This window comes from Nesoenas mayeri, assembly GCF_963082525.1.
Source record: "Nesoenas mayeri genome assembly, chromosome: 5".
Lineage (NCBI taxonomy): Eukaryota > Metazoa > Chordata > Aves > Columbiformes > Columbidae > Nesoenas > Nesoenas mayeri.
This window is the reverse complement of record NC_137548.1, coordinates 37,609,111-37,633,403: the sequence shown is the minus strand read 5'-3', so window position 1 is coordinate 37,633,403 and position 24,293 is coordinate 37,609,111. Positions and strand designations below refer to the sequence as shown.

At 41.5% G+C, this 24,293-nt stretch overlaps 1 protein-coding gene across 1 annotated transcript in view; it reads right to left on the bottom strand.

Moving 5' to 3' along the window:
* Positions 1-24,293, bottom strand: part of SMOC1 (SPARC related modular calcium binding 1) — a gene marked incomplete at both ends in the record, with an annotated part of 119,192 nt that overhangs the window by 53,921 nt on the left and 40,978 nt on the right. Inside the window, 4 exons of the mRNA XM_080345252.1 lie at positions 2,830-2,877; positions 5,126-5,225; positions 17,249-17,361; positions 24,096-24,267. Of these exons, the coding sequence (XP_080201378.1) occupies positions 2,830-2,877; positions 5,126-5,225; positions 17,249-17,361; positions 24,096-24,267 (433 nt within the window). The remainder of the gene's footprint in view (positions 1-2,829; positions 2,878-5,125; positions 5,226-17,248; positions 17,362-24,095; positions 24,268-24,293) is intronic.

The window sequence follows — 24,293 nt, the reverse complement described above, 5'->3', positions numbered from 1 at the left end:
TTGCCAGCACTCTTGCCTGTTCTCTGCAGAAAGACTCACAGAGCCACTTCTGGAACTACATGCCAAGCCACATGACCATAAAGCCATTCCATGTTCTTTTTATCAGTAGTGAGAGCACCTGTGAGTGGAACTGCGTGTTACCTTGCATCCTCTGGTGACTCCAGCGTACCTATTGACTCCTAGAAATTAGGGCTAAACAGGATGGGAAAGAGGTCAAAACATTTGGAGAAAGAGTTATTACTGGTAATCAGCCTTTTTCTCCTTCCAACATTATAGTCTCTTCTAAATGAGAGCTAGTATGCTAGTAAAGTCTCCATTTACTACCCAACAGCTTAAGCCTACCAATTTGCACTGTTTCTAAGGCAGAACAGTCTCCATTCAAAAAGCTAGTTTGCCCTGAAGTCTAGAAAGGCACCAGCATCGCACAAAGTTTATTAGCTCCATATTTTACATTCCTGTATGAATGGGACAAAAGAAATCACTTTGGGGAGCTTTAGCTCTTCCTTTTCCTCCTGAGAGCGTCTATTCTGTGCCAGATAATGCTTTTTGACTCAGAGACCCTCATCCAGGGATGGGGAGAGGAGTCTGCTGTGCAGTGGGAAAAGTCCAAAAGCTCCCAAGTCAGATGGCAGTTGCCCAAAGTCACGTCCAGAGTTTCCAAGACATGCCTCTACAAGAGAAAAGCCAACACTGACAAAGTTCCTGCTAGACCCCTCCTCACCCTGCCTGTTTTGTCTTCTTGCAAAGGGCAATCTTTGCAGAAAGTGTGCACACTCAGCTAGAATGGAGGGTTCTGTGCAAGCTGCCTAGCCACCTGTCTTCAGAGAAGCCAGACCTCCAACCACCACTTTGTTTCAAGGAAGCCAGGCTGTTCTCAGCTCCAACTTCCTTACAACAGGACCTGATACTGGAGTTTTTGAATCAAAGTAACTTAAGAAAAAGCACCGATAAGAAAGCCAAATTCATTTTTAGATTAGGCATTCATCACTAGCTGAAAAAAGTTAAGTCCATCACATTTTAAACCAAATTATTTCAGCTTCTAAAAGCCCTCTTGATTTTAAAAGACCTGATCAATAATTGCTCACAAGTACTTTTTTAACATGATGAAGAAAGGACAAAGTGGTTTGTGCAAGGGTTTCCAACAGATAGGAACAGATTCAAAATTACACAAGACAAAAAGTTTACATGATTGCTTGAAGCCTGCAGGCCCAAAGAGAAACATTTTCCTTTTCTTGACAGCTACTGCATACGATGTTTCTGCAGCCACAAGACCAAGTGTACCATTCTTGAAACAGGACGCCACAGGCAGCACTAAGGAGAATCAATTTATACTAAAATTTTTATATTATTAACCATTGTAAATGGCATTAAAGGTTAATAAAGGCAGTGAAGTAGGAAAAACAAGCTCAGATGTTTTCCTCTTTTGCTTCTGTTTCTTACGAAATCCCATGTCAGCTGCTTCTAATTCTAGAAGAACAGATCAGGACTACTCAGGTAGGAAGCCCACAAACAACCCCCACTCAAAAAACAACGCACATTTCAAGAGCTACTTGATTTGCTTGTGCTTCAGGCTAGACTAACAATGATTGCATTAACAAAATGATAACACATGCAGGTGCCAATTATACATTAACACATAATTACAGGTTTATAGAGACATATCCTTATCTAAAATAAGAAGCAGACTTCAGCACTCAGTCTTAACCAAGTAGTTTTCCTTGCATCTTTCTTCTCTGTAACTTTTCCTAAGCTACCACTAAGACTGTAAAGCAGATATGCCCAAAGTGCATCACTGCTTCAAACATAGCAACCTATTAAGTGTTTTCAGGACTTGACTGACAGTCTGAGCATGGAAGATGTGCTTCAAATTACAGCATGAGCATAAAGGAAGGCGTTTTCCTGCATTTTGAAGTGTCAGGAATAACTGGTTTAGTGTGTCAGCAGTAAAAAACCTGCTTCAGGTATCAAAACAGGAACTTCTCCCAGGAAACGGCCTTCACCCTCACCAGCCAGAGTGAGGATGCATTCAGCACTGTTTTCTTGTAGTAAGGAGACAAACTCAAAAGTTTACTCTAAATGAGGGATAAAAGGGTGAAGTGTTGAATATCACGGTGTGGAGAAGGCTTAAAGACAAACTTGACTGCTCATTAATGTATACTTCAGCAGTCACCCCTCCCAAGACTCTTTCAATGAATGCAAAACAGAGGACACAGAGAAGGGCTACAAATCCACAAAGTAGAAGGAAAACACCACCACATCTAGTGCCTTGCACAGGAAAGCCAAGGACTGAAGAAAGGAGTGTAAAGGAGTACTAATGCCTAATGCACAAAAGAGTGAAGTTTCCAAGCACAGCTAGAGTTTAATCTAGCACTGTTCCAGCTGGCCAGAGGGTTTTCTGCTCTGTTAGGAACCCCACCTTTCAAAGCATATAAAGCCACAACCGTGACATTGTCATGTCACCCCCCACTCCCAGTGTGCCAGTCACACCAATAGTCTTCCTAATCTTTGGGGATTTTACTGAGAAACAGTAGAAAACTTCAGGGTGAACGAGCAGAGGTTATTCTGTGCCAGCCACCCCTCTGGGAAGCTCTGCTTTCATGCACTACATCTCAGCTGACGAGCACAGAGCAGAAAGCACCATTTTCTACTCCACGGGGTGGTGCACAGACAGATCGTCATCTTATTCCTCCTACTGAAGAGGGAGGTCTAAAGGTACGTAAATCTCCTGCATACCCAGCTGATTTGGAACGCAGGTTCTAAGTTCTCATGGGGCTTGGCTGGGCAGCTGCTACTACAAAATAAGTTGCTGAAGCATAGGACTCCACTCACCTTTCCTTCCTGAATTACCCTGGCTTGATGGTTTATCAGTTACAGAACCTAAAAGGGAGGAAAAAGACAAAAAAAACACCAAACATCTATTTAGATGCTGCATGACCACACAGAACATGTAATGTCACATTAATACAGTCAATATCTCAACCCACAAAGTGTCTGCTTTGATTGTAAACAGCTCAGTTTAGAATTCAGAGAGCCTGTGGCTTCGGCCAACTGGAATAGCATAAGGCAGTTTTATGTGTTAAGATGTCAAAATAGGATGAGGGTAAACAAGAAATCTTTAACAGCTGGATCGAGTGATTTGAAAGAGCTCAACACAGCACTGTGCTAGTAAGAAACCTGGAATAAATCCAAGGTCAAGGAGGAAAGATCAATAAGAGTCACTTATTTCATTTGCAAATGTCAGGAAAAACAAATCAAAACCAGGTGGGGAGAGTGTGCAGAGAATGCAAGGGGCAGTATTCTAGAAGAAAGGGATTAAGTGGGACAATTTGCAGAAAATAGATTTCAACCAACCCCTGAACATCTCCATCTGTTTGAGACAGGACATTTAATAAGATCCAGCGTGTACATGAATAGAACACATCTTGAGCTTTTTAATATAACTTAGATCTTCACATAGTATATATGATTCTACACTTGTTTCTGCAGTTTGCTTTAGTGCTTCATCACACAGTTTTTCACTAAAACTTGAAATGATAACAGAAGCTTTTAGAACAAATCCATTACCAAACTGTATAAAAAATTATGACAAGCATTTTTGGTTTTGTTGTTGTTTTGCTTTTTGGAATAGCTTTACTCACAGGAAACTGATTCTTCCATGCATCATTACTGAACAATTCCAGTGATTAGTTATTACCGTTCATTCAGGAAACATGGATCAAAAGTCAGCTCCCAAAGAAAGCAGCTCTGACAGGCCTGAGAGTCTGGTCAAGACAAACTCTAAACATAAACTCTGTTGCCCAGGCACTTTCACTTGCAGATCAGTTCATCACAGATCTAGTGCTGAATTACAAGTTGGAAGTGCATATCCAGTATTATTCATCATAGGCCTAACACCTATGTCTCCTACAATACATCATTACTTTACTTTCCTGGTAACACAATTTTATAAACATCTCAAGACTAAATGAATAGATCAACAAAACTCTAAAACATGCCCTACCAAAACCATATATTGGGAATGGTGGGAGAAAGTAGTATTTCTAAGGCTTAAGCCAAATTACTGTAGCATTTCACCTTACACAAAACCAGGACATTAATCTTTTTGTGTGTGTCCCTGTGAAACATCAAGCATCCCCTTAAGTCACAATGGTCCCCAGATAACTATCCCATTCAACTCAAACCCTCATGCAAGTCACTATGTTTTCTTATTACCACAAAATACACTACAGCCAAGAGGACACTAAAAAAGGTGAGAAAGATCAAAAAAAAAAATCCAAAAAGGTGATTGCTGTCATGCTCAAACACACTACAGGGCCATATGAAAATCTAGAGCCCAACCTCATCCCATTTGAGCCATGGGCTGCTGCCACATTGAATGGTGGGGAGGAAAAGCAAACATAACTCTGTTTTAAATAGAGAAAATGATGGATTTGGGCCCAGTAGACCATAGGGTGGCAAAGAAGTGTAAGGCTGAGATCCCAGAAGCACATCACTTAATAAACCCACGAGTAACAGCCTGGCTCTGGACTTCCCTCTTGTGAGCCGTGGTGCAAGCCCAGTGTTGTCCAGCCCCATGACAAAAACATGGGGATCCTGGGGCTGAGCAACATTATCAGAAGACCCAAATTCATTGTAACAACAAGACCCCAGATTTGGGATTAAGTAGTGAACAACTACCAGTTTCTCACAGAACCATCTTATCAAACTTTTAATTGCAGTCACTCTGCAAGCAAAATGACCCGATGGCCCACTCAATACAGCCCAAGAACCACTTCTTTAAAATACAGCTCATGGAAAAATGTTAGCCCATCTGTTAAAGAAATCTCTGGTGTACAAAGCAACAGTGCAACTCCTGCCTTGACTACCACAGGTTGATACTTCTTTTCCACAGTGAGCCTTGCAGGAGCTTCTGTACCCCAACTGCAGGGTGGACATGCCACAGTTCAGGTGCCCACACAGCTTCCAAATGCCAGCAAGCACACAGGGAGACACAAGCACAACTGTGGTGTTAAATCAGGTAAACTGGTGAAGTCACCTGAAAAGATTAAGCACTCTAAACAGGACAATCTCCCCCAGACCCCTTTGGTTATCAAATAAGTATTTGTTGAAACCACTCCCACAGTACCTGAACATACAGGAGTTTTGTTCTGTACAGAAGAGCCGCTAATAGGTTTGCCATCAGGTGTCACACACCAGCAGTATCCAGTGTAGGTATGGCACTGCACCTGTTTGATAAAACAAAGAGCCGGCATTTCATTTCTCACGCTACCACCCACCACTTTTATTACAATCCAGCACCTTAGTGGAAGTCCCAACCCAGACACATCACAAACACATGCTTTGGAGTGAGGTCACAAAAAATAGTATCTTTGATATTATTATCTTTTCTTTCTCCCATCACCTCCTGCCCTAAAGAAAGGTTATTTCTCCTACTCCAACTCCTTTTGCTGCAATTCAGGAGGCAAATGAAGTTACAATAGTCAGTTGAGAACCCTTTATACTGGGGATGCAGCAGTTGTGTCTTAGTTCATTCCACCCTCTGCTAAATGCCATTTACTGTTTACCATTAAATGTTTGTCCCACTGCATCCCAGGTGAGATGTGGAAACACCACTCTGGCCCAGTTCCACAGCTGCTGCCTGAAAACAGCATCTGTGGGCATTTCAAGAGCATTTTGTTCAGTAAACACGGATGGGAAAACGCAACATAGATTTGTTATGTTAACAAACCTTCTGCAGACAGATTTAAACTCTCTCCTGTTACTACGTCAACCTAGGCAGTAGGAACAAGGTCCAGCATTCTTGCTTTTCATGTATTGACAAGTACTGAAGAACATTTATGAAGGCTCTAATGAGCCAAAAGGTACGCAGCATAAGATTCATCTTGCTTGACTGTAAAGCTCTACTTCTGAACTAAACATCTGGAGTTGCCCAGTTCCTTCCTTCATGACAGCAGGACACCAGAACAACTAGTTCAGATGTGGATCTCTAACAGAAGTCAGAATAGATAAATCCCAATCTAGCAGACTGGTCTTAGTAATATCTAAGCAGATACTAGTTCAGTGGCACTATAGTTTAATCTAGTTTAATAAAACTTATTACAGTCTTGGCCTCAGCTTTCACTGAGTGGTCAGCATGTGGATGAAATTCAGGATGCCTTTGACTTCCCTTGAGATAAAAGTAAATGATCATCATACAGACATCTGTGTAAATACTAACAGGTTCCAAAATCCTTTCTAGCAAACACACTTTCAGTTGTGGCTGAGTGTGCACATCAGTATTTACAGCATCACAGAATGTTAGGGATTGGAAGGGACCTCGAAAGATCATCTAGTCCAATCCCCCTGCTGGAGCAGGAACACCTAGATGAGGTTACACAGGAATGTGTTCGGGCAGGTTTTGAATGCCTCCAGAGAAGGAGACTCCACAGCCTCCCTGGGCAGCCTGTTCCAGTGTTCTGTCACCCTCACTGTGAAGAAGTTTCTTCTCATATTTAAGTAGAACCTCTTGTGTTCCAGTTTGTACCCATTGCCCCTTGTCCTATCATTTGTTGTCACCACAAAGAGCCTGGCTCCATCCTTGTGACACTCACCCTTTACATATTTATAAACATCAATGAGGTCACCCCTCAGTCTCCTCTTCTCCAAGCTAAAGAGACTCAGCTCCCTCAGCCTTTCCTCATAAGGGAGAGGCTCCACTCCATCATCTTCATGGCTCTGCACTGGACTCTCTCCAGCAGTTCCCTGTCCTTCTTGAACTGCGGGGCCCAGAAATGGACACAATATTCCAGATGTGGTCTCACCAGGGCAGAGTAGAGGAGAAGGAGAACCTCTCTCGACCTACTAACCACCCCCCTTCTTATACACTCCAGGATGCCATTGGCCTTCCTGGCCACAAGAGCACAGTGCTGGCTCATGGTCATCCTGCTGTCCACCAGGACCCCCAGGTCCCTTTCCCCTACACTGCTCTCTAATAGGTTGTTCCCCAACTTATAGTGGAACCTGGGGTTGTTCCTGCCCAGACGCAAGACTCTACACTTGCCCTTGTTATATTTAATTAAATTTCCGCCCCCCAACTCTCCAGCCTGCCCAGGTCCTGCTGGATGGCAGCACAGCCTTCTGGCGTGTCAACCACTTCTCCCAGCTTGGTGTCATCAGCAAACTTGCTGACAGTGCACTTTAGTCCCTCATCCAAGTAATTGATGAATATATTGAATAGTACTGGTCCAGTACTGACCCTTGAGGCACTCCACCAGATAAAGGCCTCCAACTGGACTCTGCCCCATTGACTACAACTCTGTCTTCTTTCCTTCAGCCAGTTCCCAGTCCACCTCACTACCTGATCATCCAGACCACAGTTCCTCAGTTTAGCTGTGAGGATGCTGTGGGAGGCTGTGTCAAATGCTTTACTGAAATCAAGGTAGACCACATCCCCGCTTTGCCATCATCTAGCCACCTGCTTATGTCATCTTAAAAGTCTGAGGCTGGTTAAGCATGACTTCCCCGTGGTGAAGCCATACTGACTGCCCCTAATGACCCTCTTATCCCTGATATTCCTTGAGATGGCACCAAGGATATGTTGTTCCATCACCTTTCCAGGGATGGAGGTGAGGCTGACTGGTCTATAGTTACCCAGGTCCTACCCCTTGTCCTTTTTGAAGACTCAACTGACATTTGCTTTCCTGTAGTCCTCAGGCACCTTTCTCGTTTCCCACAACTTATCAAAGATGATGAAGAGTGGCCTGGCAATGACTTCAGCCAGTTCCCTCCGCACCCGCGAGTGCATCCCATCTGGCCTCATGAATTTATGGATGTCCAGATTGCTCAATTGCTCCCTAACCCAGTCCTCATCAACCAAGGCAAACTCCTCCATTGTCCTGACTTCCTCTGGGGCCTCAGGGGTACAGGGCTCCTCAGGACAGCCTCTGGCAGTGTAGACAGAGACAAAGAAGGCATTCAGTAACTCTCCCTTCTCTGTATCTTCTGTCAGCATCATGAAACGGTATAGAAATGCCTGTGTTAGTATAAGCTAGAGATTGCTCCTCCAATACATTTTTGAAAAAAGCACCACAAAATGAGACCACTTCAGAAACTACCTTTCTATTTTACTTGTAAATTGAATTCTGCCCATTCTTTTTCTCCAAACAAGTTCACTGAAGCCAATTTCCCATTCCAGTCCTCTCCCCACAGAAGAGTGATGAGATGTTTGTGCTGCTCCTTTATTAGGGATCCTTTGGAGCTAAACCAATCATTCCCCCTGGCTGACAGCTACCTTTGATTCCCTAAGGGAGCAGAGTTTGTTCAGAGACAGTCTTTTTAAAAGGCTTTGAGTATCACATGAAACATGATCTAAGAGCAATTATAACATGGTACTGTGTGTTTATCTTGCATTTTACTGAAGTGCAAATCAATCGTTTTGCCTCTAGAAAATTCACTTTTAGCAGCCAAAAATCAAGAATAACTTCATGTGCCCATGTTACTAAAGTCACTGTTGCTGCTATGTGTATACTTTCATTTTTATTCCCTCAATATATCACAAAACTGATTGCAAATTACTCAAAAGCACTATGAACATAATTAACAATAATCAAGCTGCAAAACATCTCTTATTGCTCCATCTGAACAACCGCACATTCAAAGTGAGTGTGATGGAACTGCTTGGGTTTCTGTGTTTAGTGTTTATCTTGGGGATCACAAGCACATGATTGCATTCCCAACAGCACAAGAAGCTGTTTTTACATCTGAACATTAAGTGTAAAAATATTAACCAGAGAAGAAGCCACATTCCAACACAGGGTCTTGAATTCATAGGGCAAGTCTATTTCATGTTACATTACAGAAAAAAATCCAGTGTACCCAGCATCTAAAAAATTCAAGTCTTAGTGACTTCATAGACCTTCAACCAAGCCTTCAGAAAATAAAGTACATGGCAGAGGAGTTAAAAAAATGTATTGACTTCAATTTAGGATAGGTGCATTAACTAAGAGCACGTTATGCAACTCATCTTAATGGAGGGCTACCAATTACATACACTCATTTACGCAAGTCAAGCAAATTACATCCATAGAAGGAAAGTAATTTTGTAAATAACTAAGCTAATGAATGCTGATCTTCCTTGGACTGGTATCCCATGACCCTTTCTTTCCCTTGCCACCTTAAAAAAAAAAAAAAAAAGAAAAATCTCAGATTGACAGGACTTTCACAACAACCACATGTTCTACTACAGTACCAAAGGACTTCCCTGCTATGGATAACAGCAGCAATTAAATCTCAGTCCTTATCCTAAAGGTCAGACAACTACCTGTGAAGAACAGACACTTCAGAAACCTCAAAAGTCACTGCAGTTGGCATTCCTGAATGTCTTCATGCTGAGAGATGCTATGTTTCACCATGATACATGACCAGGTGTCAGAACAACAGTGGCCTACAACCTAAAGTTTGCAGCTTAAAGGCTGGGGTGGGGGAAAGAAATATATATATGTATATAAAATAAATAAATAAACAAACAGCTACATTGTACTCATAAGGCATTGAAAATACGTAAAGCAATAGCTGATCCAGTATAATTTCTAAACACTGTGTGCAGCCACAAATCCTGTAAAGTGTCAACTATTCCAGAGCACCTATAGTAAGGAATCTTGAAAATTCACATTTTTTACTTTAAATTTCTCCAATGAGTTTCCAATTATCTTAGGTTTTAATTTTTGTTTCTAAATCCTCTTTAAATCTTCTACCTGAAATTCAACTTCATCATAACCCTACTCCCATAGTAGCAAGATTTTTAAATACTGTTATAATCAGATGAGTAAATGTGTGAAAGTGACACCTGTTTACTGCACAGATCTGATCTTCAGTTATTGAGGTTATTTGGGCCCTACCAAAATATGTGTTAGAAAAAGTGTTTGACTTTTTTTGGCTCTTGGTCCTCTAAAGCTAAGCATTATGTCAGAGAAAATACATTATCAGTTTTATATACAACAAACTTGATTGCTAACCAAGCTGCAGCTACAGAATGCTCATTACCACTGGAAAGGCACATGACAGACAGAATTTGACATCTCATATGAACATAAAATTCTCAGATGTTGGACAGATTTAAGTTCCATAATGGCCAGAGACAAAAACTGCAAATCATTTGAGGTCTTCCAACAGATTCTCAATTAACATCTACACTTTAAAAAAACAAAACAAGGTACAGTTTTAAGCCCTGCAAGCACCCACATCTCTGATCAAGCCCAAGGACACTGTTGCATTTCTCAGAGGTGAGAGATGTACCACCTCAACTGTGCCTCAGCTGAAGGATGAAAAGCACAAGGGACAAACCCGACAAAAATTGTTCTGTCACCATTGCCCAAATTAAGAGTGTAGCAGCAGTTCCTCTGTTCCCTCCTGCTGTGGCAATGTGGGAAATCAAACGGCAGCCACCATCCTCACCACTGGCCATATGAATAAACACCTGCTCTCATAAAGTTTGTTACAATACAAAAACATTAAAAGTGTAGTCACTGGCAGACAACTCTGCCTCTTAATTTCCTGAAGGGAAAAAAAGAAGCCCCTGTTTGTGTTTCTTCGGTATCTCACTGACAATGACAGAATCAGATGCCCAAGCAGTTCAAAGCTTTTCAACAAGCAGCAGCAGCATCCCTTTACAGTCATTTGACAAAGGGTTGTTTCCAAAGGGTAAACTGGAAATGAGAGAGAAATGGCATGCACTTGTATAAAGGAGAGAACAAGAGCAAAGCAGTAATTCTCTGATGGCTGAAACCAGTCTCTGCAGAGCTATAGAAAGAAGTTGTTTGCTGTAAGAAGCTTGAGAGCACCTTGGACAAGCACTGGACTGAGCACAGGAACAGCAAAGTTCAGACTAGCCTTTCACTGCTGTTCAGATAGAGTTTGGTAACAGATTCCTTTCCCATCACAGATCAGACAAAGATTCCCTGGCTCCTTCCATAATGGGGGGCAGAGAGGAGAAGGGATGAAAAACTCATTCTGCATTAAAAGCAATACTTCTATGTGAGGAGAATAAGCACATCTAGTTTTTGAATGGCACTGCTGAGAAGGGCAGGCAGCAGAGTTACTGCCCGTGCTCACAGTGTGAGCCAAGGCTCCAAACCCTGGCGGTGCCTAGGTTCTCCTTGTAAACACTGTAAAAACAGCTAAATAAATTGTTCCAAGCCAGTAGATCACCTGGTGTGACCCAGAGAACAGAAGCCAGAGTGCCACACAAGCAATTTTTAATCAAGCTTTTCCTTTGTTTGAGCCATTGAGGCTCATCTAGAAAGTCCTCTGAACCCAAGTTACTGGTGTACAATCAGCATACTGGCCTGATAGCTATTTATCCTAATTCTTAAGTGGTGATGCCTCTGCTTAGGTTTAAATGTCTTGCTCTACTGCTTATACCCTGGCTCTTGTCACACTTTCTGCTAGATTAAGAGTCAGCTGACTGTTCTCAGATGCCTGCCTTGCCTTTACAGACAATTTTAGGGAGCTATGAATCAGTCTGCATCTTAAGTTTGAGCTTCTTTGGAACTGCAACCACTTAAATAATTCTTGTCACTTTCTTTGTTCCCTGCTCACATTTAATTCTTCCCAAATTATGTTGTGCAGACTAATATTCCCACCAGGCTGCTTTATGCAGCATCCACCTCCCTCAAGCCTATGCACCATTCAATAAATGCTTGCTCTGCAGGAATTTCACTATTCATATAACCAGGGAAAGAAGTGATTTGTGGCAAAAGCATCTTAGCAATGGTCAAGGGCATTCTCAGCACACACTCTGGCACAGATACCATTTTTAGCTCAGGAGGTAGATGCCCAAGAGAGGCTTTCTGCTTCTGACACAGAATGTGCCTCTTTAAAGTTAAGAATGATCTGACATTGCTGCTTTTCATAAGGATGTCCACTCCTGCTTTAAGAATCTATTCTTCTGCTGTCTTGACTGGTACTTCTTTGAAGAAATGCCATACATAACTAAAGTTGCTCCCTCCTTACCCATCCAGGGGTTATCTTTAGCTCCATATACACATGCATGAGAAACACAATGAGACCTGCAGGAAGAAGGCAAGTGCGCAAGCAGCAGACAAATCTGCAGATCAGTATTCACAGAGAGCTTCAGCTACAGTGTCTCACAGAGGGGAAGTCTTTTAATTAAAAAAAAAAAAAAAAAGTCACCTACTAATTAAAGCCCAGATTCTTTATGAAGAGTTTCTTTAATCTAGCAAGGCAGACTGTGTTTTTGCCTTCCGAAAGGAGAGGTTAAGTCCTTGAGAGCTTAGTATTGCTAGAGTATGAGCACTGAATAATGGAATAATAGGCAGCATCCAGGGAATGCAGGACATGTCTACACAGTGCCTCACAGCACCATGCTGCATTAGGAATGAGTTTGTAATTCTGCCCAGCACTATGCTGCACTAGCCAATGCAGAGGAACAGACTTGAATCATAAGGTGACTTTGAAGGCTGAAAGAGAGGGTTCCCCACCTCTTTAGAGGGAGGTCTGATTGTGAGACTTAGGAGAAAGCAGTACTTTGTACATGTATTAGCGTAGCACAGAATGAAACTATTGCTCTGGACCACAATATAGATCACTCTTTCCAAACAGACTTGTATTACCAGATGCAGGAGTGCTCTGGAAGCTATCTGATAATGGAAAACTGCTCTGACAAAGTCAGCCCAGTCACTGATCCCATAATAAGACGACAGGTTTCACTGATGCACTTGCTTCATGAGAAATCTCAGTTGCATCATAAGTGCACCAGCAGCTGCAGTTTTGAGAGCCCCAAACTCAAAGAAACTCTCCAAGGAGACTTGCTCTCAGCCACTTGTACACAGACTTGCAAGGAAAAGAAACCACAGCAAGACAGTGGAAAGTGGTGGCAAATAAGACACCACAAAAAGCCCCACAAGACTACACTCCCAAAGCAGGGTTAACATTATTCATGTTCATATTAAGCTGTCTGAAACGGATCCCATTTAAAACCTCAACAACCTTTTCTAAAAAACTGCTTGGGGGAAAACTATGAAGAATGCAAGTCTCCCTCAGCCCATGGCAACAAGCCCAATGGCACTAGGCAGAAAAAGAAAGTGTGCAGATTACCCAATAGAGCCTGTTGTTTATGAAGAACAGATCACAGCAGGTTAAGTGCAGCATGGAAAGAGAATGGCATTTATGCAAAATAAAGCACAACAGCAAAAAGGAGAGAGAAAGTCTTGGGAACAGAAACTGGTTTTAGTCATGTCCAATTTTGCACAACAGAACGTGACCTCAGTTATCCAATTAATCAAATTACTCCTATCAAATAAACATTCTTATGTTGTGAATAACTCAAATTTTATCTGCATGCTTATATTACTGTGGGCTAAGTGCAGAGAGCTTTTGTTATAAGAAGCAATATTCCCCGCACAGACTGAAATATCAAGAAATAGCAATTCCAGAGCAAGTCACCAGGTCTGCTCCCATTTTCAGTCATCCCATCATGTCTGCAACGCCACCACCTCTTCCATGCTGCAAATCCATGCCACATTTTTAGATGCGTAAGCAGTGCTAAAAAGGGATTTGGTAAGTTCTTTGCAAGACACAAACTCCCAGAATAAGGGAAGTGTCAGACATGGTACAGAGAAACAGTAATGAAAACCAGTGAATTGAAAGGTGCCTGCTGCTCCGCATGCAGTACAGAAAACCCATTTTGACCAGTCATGCCTAGGAAAACACACCCTCCAAGCAATAGAATCAGTGGCAACATTTCGGTCCAGATTTTACAGACAAGAGGAAAAAAAACAACATTATACAAGTGTTTAAGACATCCAGGATATAACTCTAACGCAGGGTTTAAATGCAAGCCAAAACAAGGTCTTTGACCTTCATCCCTTTCAACCTTTGTTACCACGTCCAACTGTTGGGTCTCGAAGCCAGCTGCCCTGCAGGGAAGCAGGAGGAGATAAGCTGAGCATGGTCTCCCCTCCACAGCCATTGCCCCATGCCACACATGCTGCTGGTCACAGAACTGCAGAGTAACAATGCTCTCTTCACCACCCTACAGTCTCATCCTATTTGCAGTGGATCCAGCCCCAAAGCCACACAGTTTTATACCGTATGCAATTACAGGAGCTGCAAAGGGCAGACTTGAGCTGCTTTCAGAGGAACAGCCTCACCTCAGTGCTGCTTTCAGTGTGTACCCACAGTGATTGCAATTTATAATAGAGTCTAATCAAGAGGATGATGATAAACCACAAAAGCAGCAGTTCAATCTGGTTAGGATCAAGCAGGTCCTGTGAGCATGCAGTTACCGCTACCAAATGCAGCTCCCAAACCTACACTGTTTGTGGCTTTCACTCCTGCAAAACTTTCAAGAATTTCTGACAATTAATTAGACAAAAACCCATATCTTTTGAAGTCTGATGGCAAGAACAATGATGCGGGCCTGAACACCTACTGTATATGCATCTACAAACAAAAGGCTCAGCTCAGGGCCCGAAAGCAAGTCATCCACATTTTGAGTGCTGTAACAAGGTATTTGATATTCCAAATATATGCATGAATCTTTGTCATCTCTCTGATCATAAGTTTTCTTCTACCCAAAATATTCCTCCAATAACAGTTACATAGAAGAAACAAAGTTTAAAAAAAAAAATTGCTAGCCAACACAACATACAGAGTATACCCTGCAGCATAGGTATCTGCTTAGATGCATGTTGGGATGGGGATTCAAGGTTGAAGAGTATGGTGGGTATTTCTCCTAGAAACTTAATTGAGAAATGCTTTTCTGTTCCAAACTTTCCGAGTGAGATTTTGGAGTTTAGATGGATCAACTCTCTGGCTACAGAACCAGAATAAAATATTACAGTAACAGTTCAGAGCAGACTTCAGCAAGGCTTCAAGACTTCAAGAACAGCTTCTCTGCAGAACAGAACCTGGGGGTGCCAATTCTCTGCACAAGAGATGCAGTATCCAAATCACCTCCACCAGATGAGACCTATTCGTGAGTTGTCAAAGGCAAAAAACTGTTTAGACTGCTCACCAAAATTCTAATTTTTATACGTCTGTTTAAAAATCAAAGTTTAATTAATTTGGACCAGAAGCTAAAGGAAATATTTTTTCTCAAATGCAGGTTGAAACTAGCTAGCTTCCTTGGATGCTGTTTTTCATTCACATCTTATGCAGGGACAATGACATTAAATGCTGCAATATAAATGATGAAGATGGTTCCTGAGGTATGTGGAACATGGGGTATTTTTATGATCCAAAGAACAATATGAATTTCAGTTAATCCCAGCTACAAAGGGATCAGAGGCTTCCTTCATCGTGCCAGGTAAAACAAAAGCATTTTAGTGTTTATGGACAGAATTGAGCAGAGGAAGAATGTGAAATATCACTTGGCTACCAGCTGAAAACAATTTTTGTAAGCAGTTTCATGCTGCCCCTCCATTGGCAACCTGCAATTGCCACAGAATGTGCAGAAAAGAAGCCCAGCAACTGCTCCACAATCCAGACACTGGTACCAACCTTTCAAATAAACCTGCCTGAAACAAAGCTTTATCAACTGCACTCTCTGTCCAGCTTATTAAGATAAAAGTTTCACTTGCACCTCCTACTTTACTCTCCAAGAGGTTGATGGACAGCTGACAAAGACATTGGAAAATCAGCTTCCTTCCTCCTGGTTTCTTTTTGAACTATAAAGTTTAACATGGAACACTTAGTTGGCTCTCTGTGCTGGGTTTTTTAAGTATTCCCCTCCAGTGCCAACATAACCTGAGCAGCTCTTATGCAACACCAAACTTCAACAACTGAGAGTGTAGTTAGCCTGTGAGAAACTCCGCCACCTTCTCTCTTAACCCCACATTCCCGAGATGGTCCACACTGTACACAAATATGATGCTGCTCCAAAGTAGTATGCAAAGTTGGCAGGATGGGTAAAACTTTTCCCACTTCAACGTTAAAAACCAAAACCACTCCCACACACCAGATAATGGGAGGGTAAGGCTAATAGGGGGGAAATAATTTTTGGTGGGTTATCACGAAAATTAATCTTTCCCCTCCCTCTTCCCCCAGGCATCACAAAGTGTTTGAACCAACCCCAAAGCTTTTTGTCTTCCTCATCTTTTAGAAGCCAATATTGATTATATTTTAGATATTTTCTTTTTTACCTTCAAAAGACTTTGCGAAAAATAGCTAATGAATCCTAAAATTCCTCTGAGGCACAAGATCTCTAGAGCACTGCTAGATGTAGGGAACCTAAGGGGAAAAAAAAATTGTGTGACTTACCTAAGTTCACAAAGCAGAGGTCATTGGGGTCACAGGATTTTGGCTTTTGAGATATGTGCCAAACTGAGGAGACAGCATACCCCTCCTACATGTTAGGGAACTGTACATGACCCATTTTTAACACCCAGTTCAGTTGGTACTGGGAGACTATTCAATATGTTAGTGGTAACAGAACCAAGTATCAGTCTTCATTTCTGACCTGCCTTAGCAAACTACTCATCTCAAAATCTCCTTCAGAAGGGCTTTCTTTCTGCCATAACTACTTTGGCTTCACTGAAATTCTGTACAATCTCTCCCAGCCCAACTATTTCAGAAAGATGCTCTAGTAACCAGGACTGACTATTCATTTTTTCACAGATATCAAAGGCCAACAAACCACAAGCCTCCTCTGCTACCCCTGCCTGAGACAATTGCTTCTCAAGAGAAACAGCATTATGAAACAGCCTGCAATCCCAGCATGTCACTTAGTTACAGCAAGTGAACAGTGAAGAATCAAAACCCCAAAGAAGGCAGCTTCAACATCTCTCTGACAGACCCCCAAACCACAACAGGGCATAGAACAGGAAACAGGAGTCTGTCAGTAACAAGTACCCTGCAGAGAGAAGAGGTTCATCAGATCACACTTTTTTGCTGTGGTATATGAACCACAAGTAACAGCAGAAGAAGCTAGTTCCACCCTGTTCTGTCTGAGCCACAGTTCTCTTTGCAGTTAATCTTGAGGGGAAGGAAAAAAAAAAATCTCCTCTGCAAGTTGTTTTTGTTTCTGTGCCATGCCAGAGTTGATGCCATTATGTGTGTATGTGTCTTTCAAAGTATGGTGACTGAATCAAAGCTTCCAGTTGGTTAAACAAGTCCCCAGCCTTCAGCACTTTCACCTGAGTAACAGAGTCAGTGTACACCCATGCTGCTATCATCACTTGGCTCATGCCTCAACAGTGAATCTCCTGCAGCCACTGGGAGCCTGGCTGAAGGAAGCCAACAGCAATTTTACCTGCGTGAAAGATCCATCCTCATTGCATTCTGGGATGAAGACTGCTTCCTGGGGCTTCTTTGCCTGTTCCAGAGCTTGAGCTCTCTCTAATCGACACTTGCTTTGGCCAGCATCTACAAAGAGAAAAGCAAAATCCACTTAAATTGCAAACACCATTTTGGCCTCTTCGAAAGCTACCAGATGCACCACACAGCTACAGGGAGGAAAAACTCAAACAAATACAAGGCATCAAGGACCATTACCTGCACATTAACGAGGCAGCTATGGAGTTAGCGTTCAGGATCTCAAAGACAACTATTAACCTAGACAATCAAACTACGAGCCAGTTAATGAAGAGCTGCCTAATTTCCTAGGCAGGAGTTTTTATGGTCATCTAAGGAGTTGGAAGAAGCTTCCAACAAGTGCTGGAGCACAATGTCCACATGGTGAAAGGCCTTCCTGGAGGGAGTTGTGTTTATGTTAATATTAACAGCCTGAAACTTGATGGCTGAGCATAAGTCAAGTAATTCATGCCCAGAGCAATGCAGCAAAACTTCTTCTCTGAGCTGCTCTCCCAGTAAGACATTTAAATAACAAGCGTTCCATCTGAACTTCCACCTTTGTGTGGTTCAGATAAGGCAGATATGCCACAGCCTGTGCTTTCCTGAAACCCAGCTTCCGCCTCCAGACCCAGTGCTTATAGCCAGGTGTGCGTTATACTTTCTCATATCAGTTACTCACTCTGCTGCCAAGAGAAAATATTGCTCTGCAAGCACAGCTTGAAGGGGTTAAGATCTCAGCTCTGCATTTATTTCAGATGATGGCAGCATGTAGCATGACCTTAGCCTCTTCCAGGTCTAGCTCACTGTTAGAGAATAGACCCAAGGTAAGCCTAACAATGATGACTGATGGGTCAAAGAGGAGAGTTCTGCCTTGCAGAGATACAGATTGATTCAGTGTTTACATTTAAAAACACAATGTCTAACAGTACTGCAGTTCAGTCTAGAAAGAGAAGAAAACCAGCAAACATTGTTTCCATGGGGCTCTGACACAGGGACTAGCACCGTCTTCCTTTTCCCATGGATCCACTGAAAGACTTTCAGTGCAGAAACTGCAAAACCTGATCATCAGAATCTTTCAGCAACACAATATTGATCAAGGTTGAATCGCCATTCTACCAGGCACAGAAATCACATTGGTTAACAAAAAAATTCCATTGGATCCCTAAAGATCCCATATTCTGCTTCACAGATCACAGGAACTTCAACAACAGGATCACTACTACCACCACTGAATTAGAAAGCCAGTCAGGCTTCTCAGTTCAACTGAATTCACCTTGCATGGAAATAGAATTGATTTCCATCTAAGCATATCTCAATGCAGAACCCAATGACAATGCTGTAAATAGTTTTGATAAAGACAGACCAAAGCTTTCAAGCTGAGTATGTTATTTACACAACTGATGACTCAAGAGACTAAGTTTCTGGTTTGCCAACACAGTTTAATTTTAAACATACCACATTACTCCCCAAGGAGGATTTCACAAGCCTTCTGAAATTATGGAAATCAAAACTTTCTCTTTGGAAAAAGTCATTATTCATAGCAATAGTATTCAGCACAGATACCTGTAGCTCAGACAGTGGGTTACGAAGCAAGAGTGCCTATATCAGCTCTGCCACTGACCCACTGAGTAACTACAAATCAGTCACCTCACCTCCCTATGACCTTGTGTTCCTTCTGATGCTGTATCACTCATCTTTAGACTGTAATTTGTTTGAGGGGTGTTCGCACAATACACATAGCACATGGAGCTTCAGTCTCAGGTGGACCTATTATAAGATTGTATAAAGAGCAAGATTGTTACTCACAGAATGAAAAGCCTTTCCAGAATAAAATTTACACTGCATTTAGAGAAGCAGTATTTTTTTCCTAATTAGCCATGATATAACCTCTAAGGTGAAATTTCCTTTTTTTCCCCCCTTCCTTGCGAAATTGACCAGATGATCACACCTTGTCTGCATGTCTCCACTGGAGGATGGTCCTGCCAGCAGTATTGACCCTTCCAACACATGCTCCTTCTTTCAGCTCAAAAGGAAGCACTGGCCATGCTGTTAACTGGAACACATATCACCTGCAGATCTCTTGTTCAAGCTTAAGAGTCTAATCTTGCTTGGCATGACATAGAACATTATTACAAAACCAGATGGTGTGGCTGCACCTTCTGTTTTATAGCTAACTGCCTGATTAAAAACACCTTCAAGTTCTGCTTCACAGGAGACAACTTAAGTAGCCAAAAAAAAAAAAAGTATAAGTAAAAAAAAAAAAAAAGTTGCTAATTTCTCACGTGAGTATCAAAGCAGAGATTCACAAATGAAAGTGTGTGTGTTCTAGTCTCCCCATCTGAGGATACAGGACTGCAGACAGGAATATCTGGTTCCTCTCCTGAACATAAAACAGAAGCATAAAGCATTTCCACATAGCATCTACTTTAGTGCTGGCACACTCACAACTGCATGACTGAATCTGGATGCTTCACCACGTAGCTGGTAGGAATAAACATTTTGTGGTATCCCATGTAGTACAAATACATCAGGAGCCCAGACAGAAGGAAGACCAACTCAGATCTCTGTCCAATTTTTCTAATGAGCAGCTAAATCAAGCCCTTACTATAAGGGGAATGTAAACATGTTACTGCTAAAGGTGACCATGTCCCTTCTGCCCATTTTCACTGGTCTTTATACACTGAACTCTCTACTCCCACCCGGTAGACCTCATTGTGTAGCACAGTAGCACTACACCAAAGCATTTAAGAGCCTGTCGTTGTCGCAGCACCCTCTTCTGCAATTCAACCCCTGGCCCAAGTGACATCTCTTCATCAATTGCTGCTGAAGTTCAAAGACAGAAATTTTTTTTCTCCTGTTCATGAACACTCAGCCCTGATTACTTTTCCCATCCTCCCTCATTGATTTCCAAAGGTCACATCAGTCCTTTTACAGCCTTGACTTGGAACAAGCACCTATGTACCACGTTGGCTGGAGAGGTGCGTGCATACCACTATCTTTTTTGTCTGTTGTTTCACAGTTCAGTTCCAGTAAAAACAGTGCCTTTAATATCAACATTTACCAGTTTGTTTTTAAAAGGACTGTCAATCCTTCTCTTCCTCACTCCACAGGCTGGTATTTTTATAATGTTTGCATCAACATGTGATTTCAATGGGATGACTTCACCTTGCTATTTTTGCTTTGTGAATTAGAAAATTTAAAATATTATAAGAGTGCCAAACGTTAAAAAGTAGCTGCCAAATAGATCACCTCAAATAAGATGCATTACAAATTTTACTGAAGTCTGATGTTATGATGTAGATTCATATACCCTATTCTGCACTTTGATGATTGTTTACCTGAGTGTTTCAGCACTTTTTCTTCCCTCTTCTTAAAAATGCTCTCTAGAGTATCAAACACTAAGCTTATAAAACAAAATGCCATTAATGCATTCCAGTTTCACAGTCCAGACAGACTAAATAGAACTCTCTCCCCCCCACTTACATAAGGTGAAAAACCAAAACAGGATGACCTTTTTTAAAGTAGACCTAGTTAATAATTTGACTTTAAATCTCTTCAGACTTAGGACAGATTTACTGCAGCTCAGAAAGCTGCATTTTAAAGAAAATTCATTCTCAAGTTGGTAGCTGGCAACTAGAAGAGTGTGAGCTACAAGTGATGTTTTTGACATCTGTGGCCTAATCTGCAGAATGCAGGTGCACATAATTTTGGATTTTGCAATGAAGTTGGCTAGTTACCATGGCTGATCTTATCCATGAACAGTTTATTCAAATGAGACCACCGTGTCCCTAATAATATACACAGTGCAGGCCCCAGGAATTCCAGCACCCTCTCCTTCAACAAACAGAGACAGTCTTGACACTGCACAACATCATGGTATAAAGACCCAAGCTATCCTAATAATACAGAGTAAAACATCTCCAGGCATCCACGTAACCCTAGCAGCAAATCTATACAATGCAACCACAAAAATCTAGCTATTTAATTTTAATTCTACTTTTTTTTTTTTTTTAATCAAGAGCTCAAAGTGCAAAAACTGATTCAAGCAGCTTTTGAACTATTTCAAACTGCATTAGGTAACTATCTCACATACCGGCCAGGTCCCCACCAGACATGAAGCAGTCCAGCTACACCAACTCAGCAGATTCAGACACATTTACTCCAGCAAATGATCCGTGTCTTTGCATAAGACAGGCAAAAATGGAACCTGAGCAAACTACAAAACCATGCCTATCTATTTTACAGGGTGTCAATCATTCTTCACTCTCCCCGTTGTTTTCCACTTCAATTCTGACAAGTCCTGTACGTGGAATCTCCAACTTCTTTTATGGTGATGTGACTTGCACCTTTGATATCTGCATATCATTTCTACTCCAGAGTTCCCTAACTTATTTGGAGCATACCTAAGAGCATGATTACATTTGGAAAGTGACTGAAAGATTTTATTGACTAACCACTGCCAAAGAGGGACCCACTTTATTCTTGCCTGACTAGGAACAAGAAAGTTCAAAGACAAAACATGGATCTAGCAAGTGGATTTAAAAAAAAAATTAAAAAAGGAGTAATTCCAAAATATCATCATCTGCCCAATGACAACAGTAGGTAGAGGAGAAAGATTATCTTCAAACAACCCATCCCTAACCAGAAGGAAACCTTCTCTTCCAGCACATTAGCCAAAAGCTTGTTCATCCAGGTGTCCAAATACATGAGCTGAAGACTGTTACCATCCCCACCAGTAACTTAGAGCTAGGTTCATTCTACATAGTGACTTGTGATCTAAGAACACAGAGTCTATACCAGTAGACTTTCAAAACTAACCATTACAAATCTCAAGGGAAGTTTTTAAAATACTCATCCTCTTTTCTTTTTAATTAAATAGGACAAACAAGTTCCTAGAGAACAGCCAGTTAACATAGAACTTAAATACGGTTTAGGCCACAGATATGTAATATACCCTAAGAATCACTGCATAATCTCAACAGCTCACCGAGACTCATTTAATAAGTGTTTGTCCTTCATCTCTGCAAAATTGAGGCAGAATTCTTATTTAACATCAGATCATAAGATGCCTGCTCACAAAAGATCTAGGTAGGAATGCTTGGCTGTGTATTTTACGCACAGCTACGCCATCTGGAACTATTCTCTGGAATCTCATTGAGGCTCCATTTGTCATGGATGCCATAGTTTGACCATTTTAAGCTACTCCTGACTTTTAACCCTTTCTGATGTGCAAGTGAGGGAGTTCAGATAATTTAGTGACAAAGGAATTTCACTGAAAAGGGATTCATGGACGTGTTAGTGGGTTAAAAGCAAAACTTGCAGTTGTCAAACACTCCCAGGTTTTTAGGTAGTGTATAGTACCACAGGGTAAGAGGAAAAGGAAAGAAGAATGCTAGTCGTATCAGCTAAACATTTCAGTTGTGTTTGAGAAACAGAAAGTACCTGTGCTTAAAACAAAGACTTACTAAAGTAACTAAAGAATTTTAGTTACTACTTCGCAAACACAATATACAGTAGGCTGTATAGTTTGGCAATCAGCATTTTTTTCACTTTCAGAAACACACGCTTTTACATATGGATGTACCACATTTCAGATCACATGAACAGTGCCAGTTTATATGGCAATATCAGCCATGGAGTTGCTTATTTCAGCCACTCTGCTCACGTACTGAAAGCAAAAGCAGGACTCCCACCCTACCGCTTCTTATTGTGATACTCAAAACTACATCACTTACAAGAACAGTCCAACCACTTCTTGGGCTTCTGGGTTTCCAGTACTGAGAAAGCAGCATGATTCAAAAGCCTTTTTCTATGCAATGGGAGAGAAGCTGCAATAAAGCAATTCAGCAGCAGTGAAAAAAAAAAAAATCATACAAGTAAGCTTTTTTCCAATGAGAAATAGTTTAAATGAGAGCAATACTTGAGGTCGTGCTCATAATTCACCTGAACTATAAAGCTTGTCAATACATGGAAAAAGGGGTTTCCATTTCAGAACAAGTAGTTCTGACAAAGATACATTTTAATAATAGTAAAAAAGCCTTCACAAACAAAAGTCCAGCTTAAACATATGCCTATTTATCCTTCCACAGGGATTTTAATGAGTTTCTCCTGTCACTTTAACCAATTGCTAGAAACATCTGTGCCACCTGCCCTCTGAGTCAATTGTGCTCTCAAAAAATGCACTAACTTGATTTTTCACTTCAGAAGCAAATCATTTGTGTGACAGGACACTAATATTCCTTAAGGTTGCAATTTCATCTTTAGATGGTGAGGAAGAAGAGCTCAATCAAGAGAGAAATAATATCAGATGTGTAACAGCAAACAGGCAAAAAAGAGCCCATGTAAAGCCTTGCATATATTCTGTCTTCTTAATTAGCTCAGTACAGAAAGGCTGTGTTTGTGTGAAAAGGGGAGAAGACATCTTATGTGCACCACACATTCTTCCCCACTCCATATTCCTATCAGTCAAAGGTACTTCACTTCCTCATTGGCACAGGGAGCAAGGAAGAACTCTTCTTTCAGGATTTGATTTTGCATTTCCATGGGGTCAGCTCCTTCTGCTCTGCAGACAATTTTGGCCCTTTTTCAGTGATATCTTTGGCTCCTTTGCCTTCTTTCATTGATAACTCAGTCATTTCTTACTCTTGACATCTAAACCCAGACTCAGATACCCATGCTAACACGAATGCACAGTTTCAATCAGATTACCCATAGAGCATGGTACTACACTCAAGGGTCTAACAGTCCAGTTTCTTATGAGGTAAGACTCATATTCCTCCCCTCAAAGGCACTTGAAGTCCACCTACCTTTGCACCGGCCACGGTGTGTCACGCTCAGACTTGAATCCCGGCATTTGGCTCTCTGGTAGTCGCACATTGACTCGTATGTTCTGCCATCAGAAGCACAGAGGGGTTTGGACTGGGACCTGGAGCAATGCAGGTTACACTGAGGGTCTCTGTCACGGTCACTTATTAAAAACTGAAGGAAGTGGAAAAAAAAAGAGG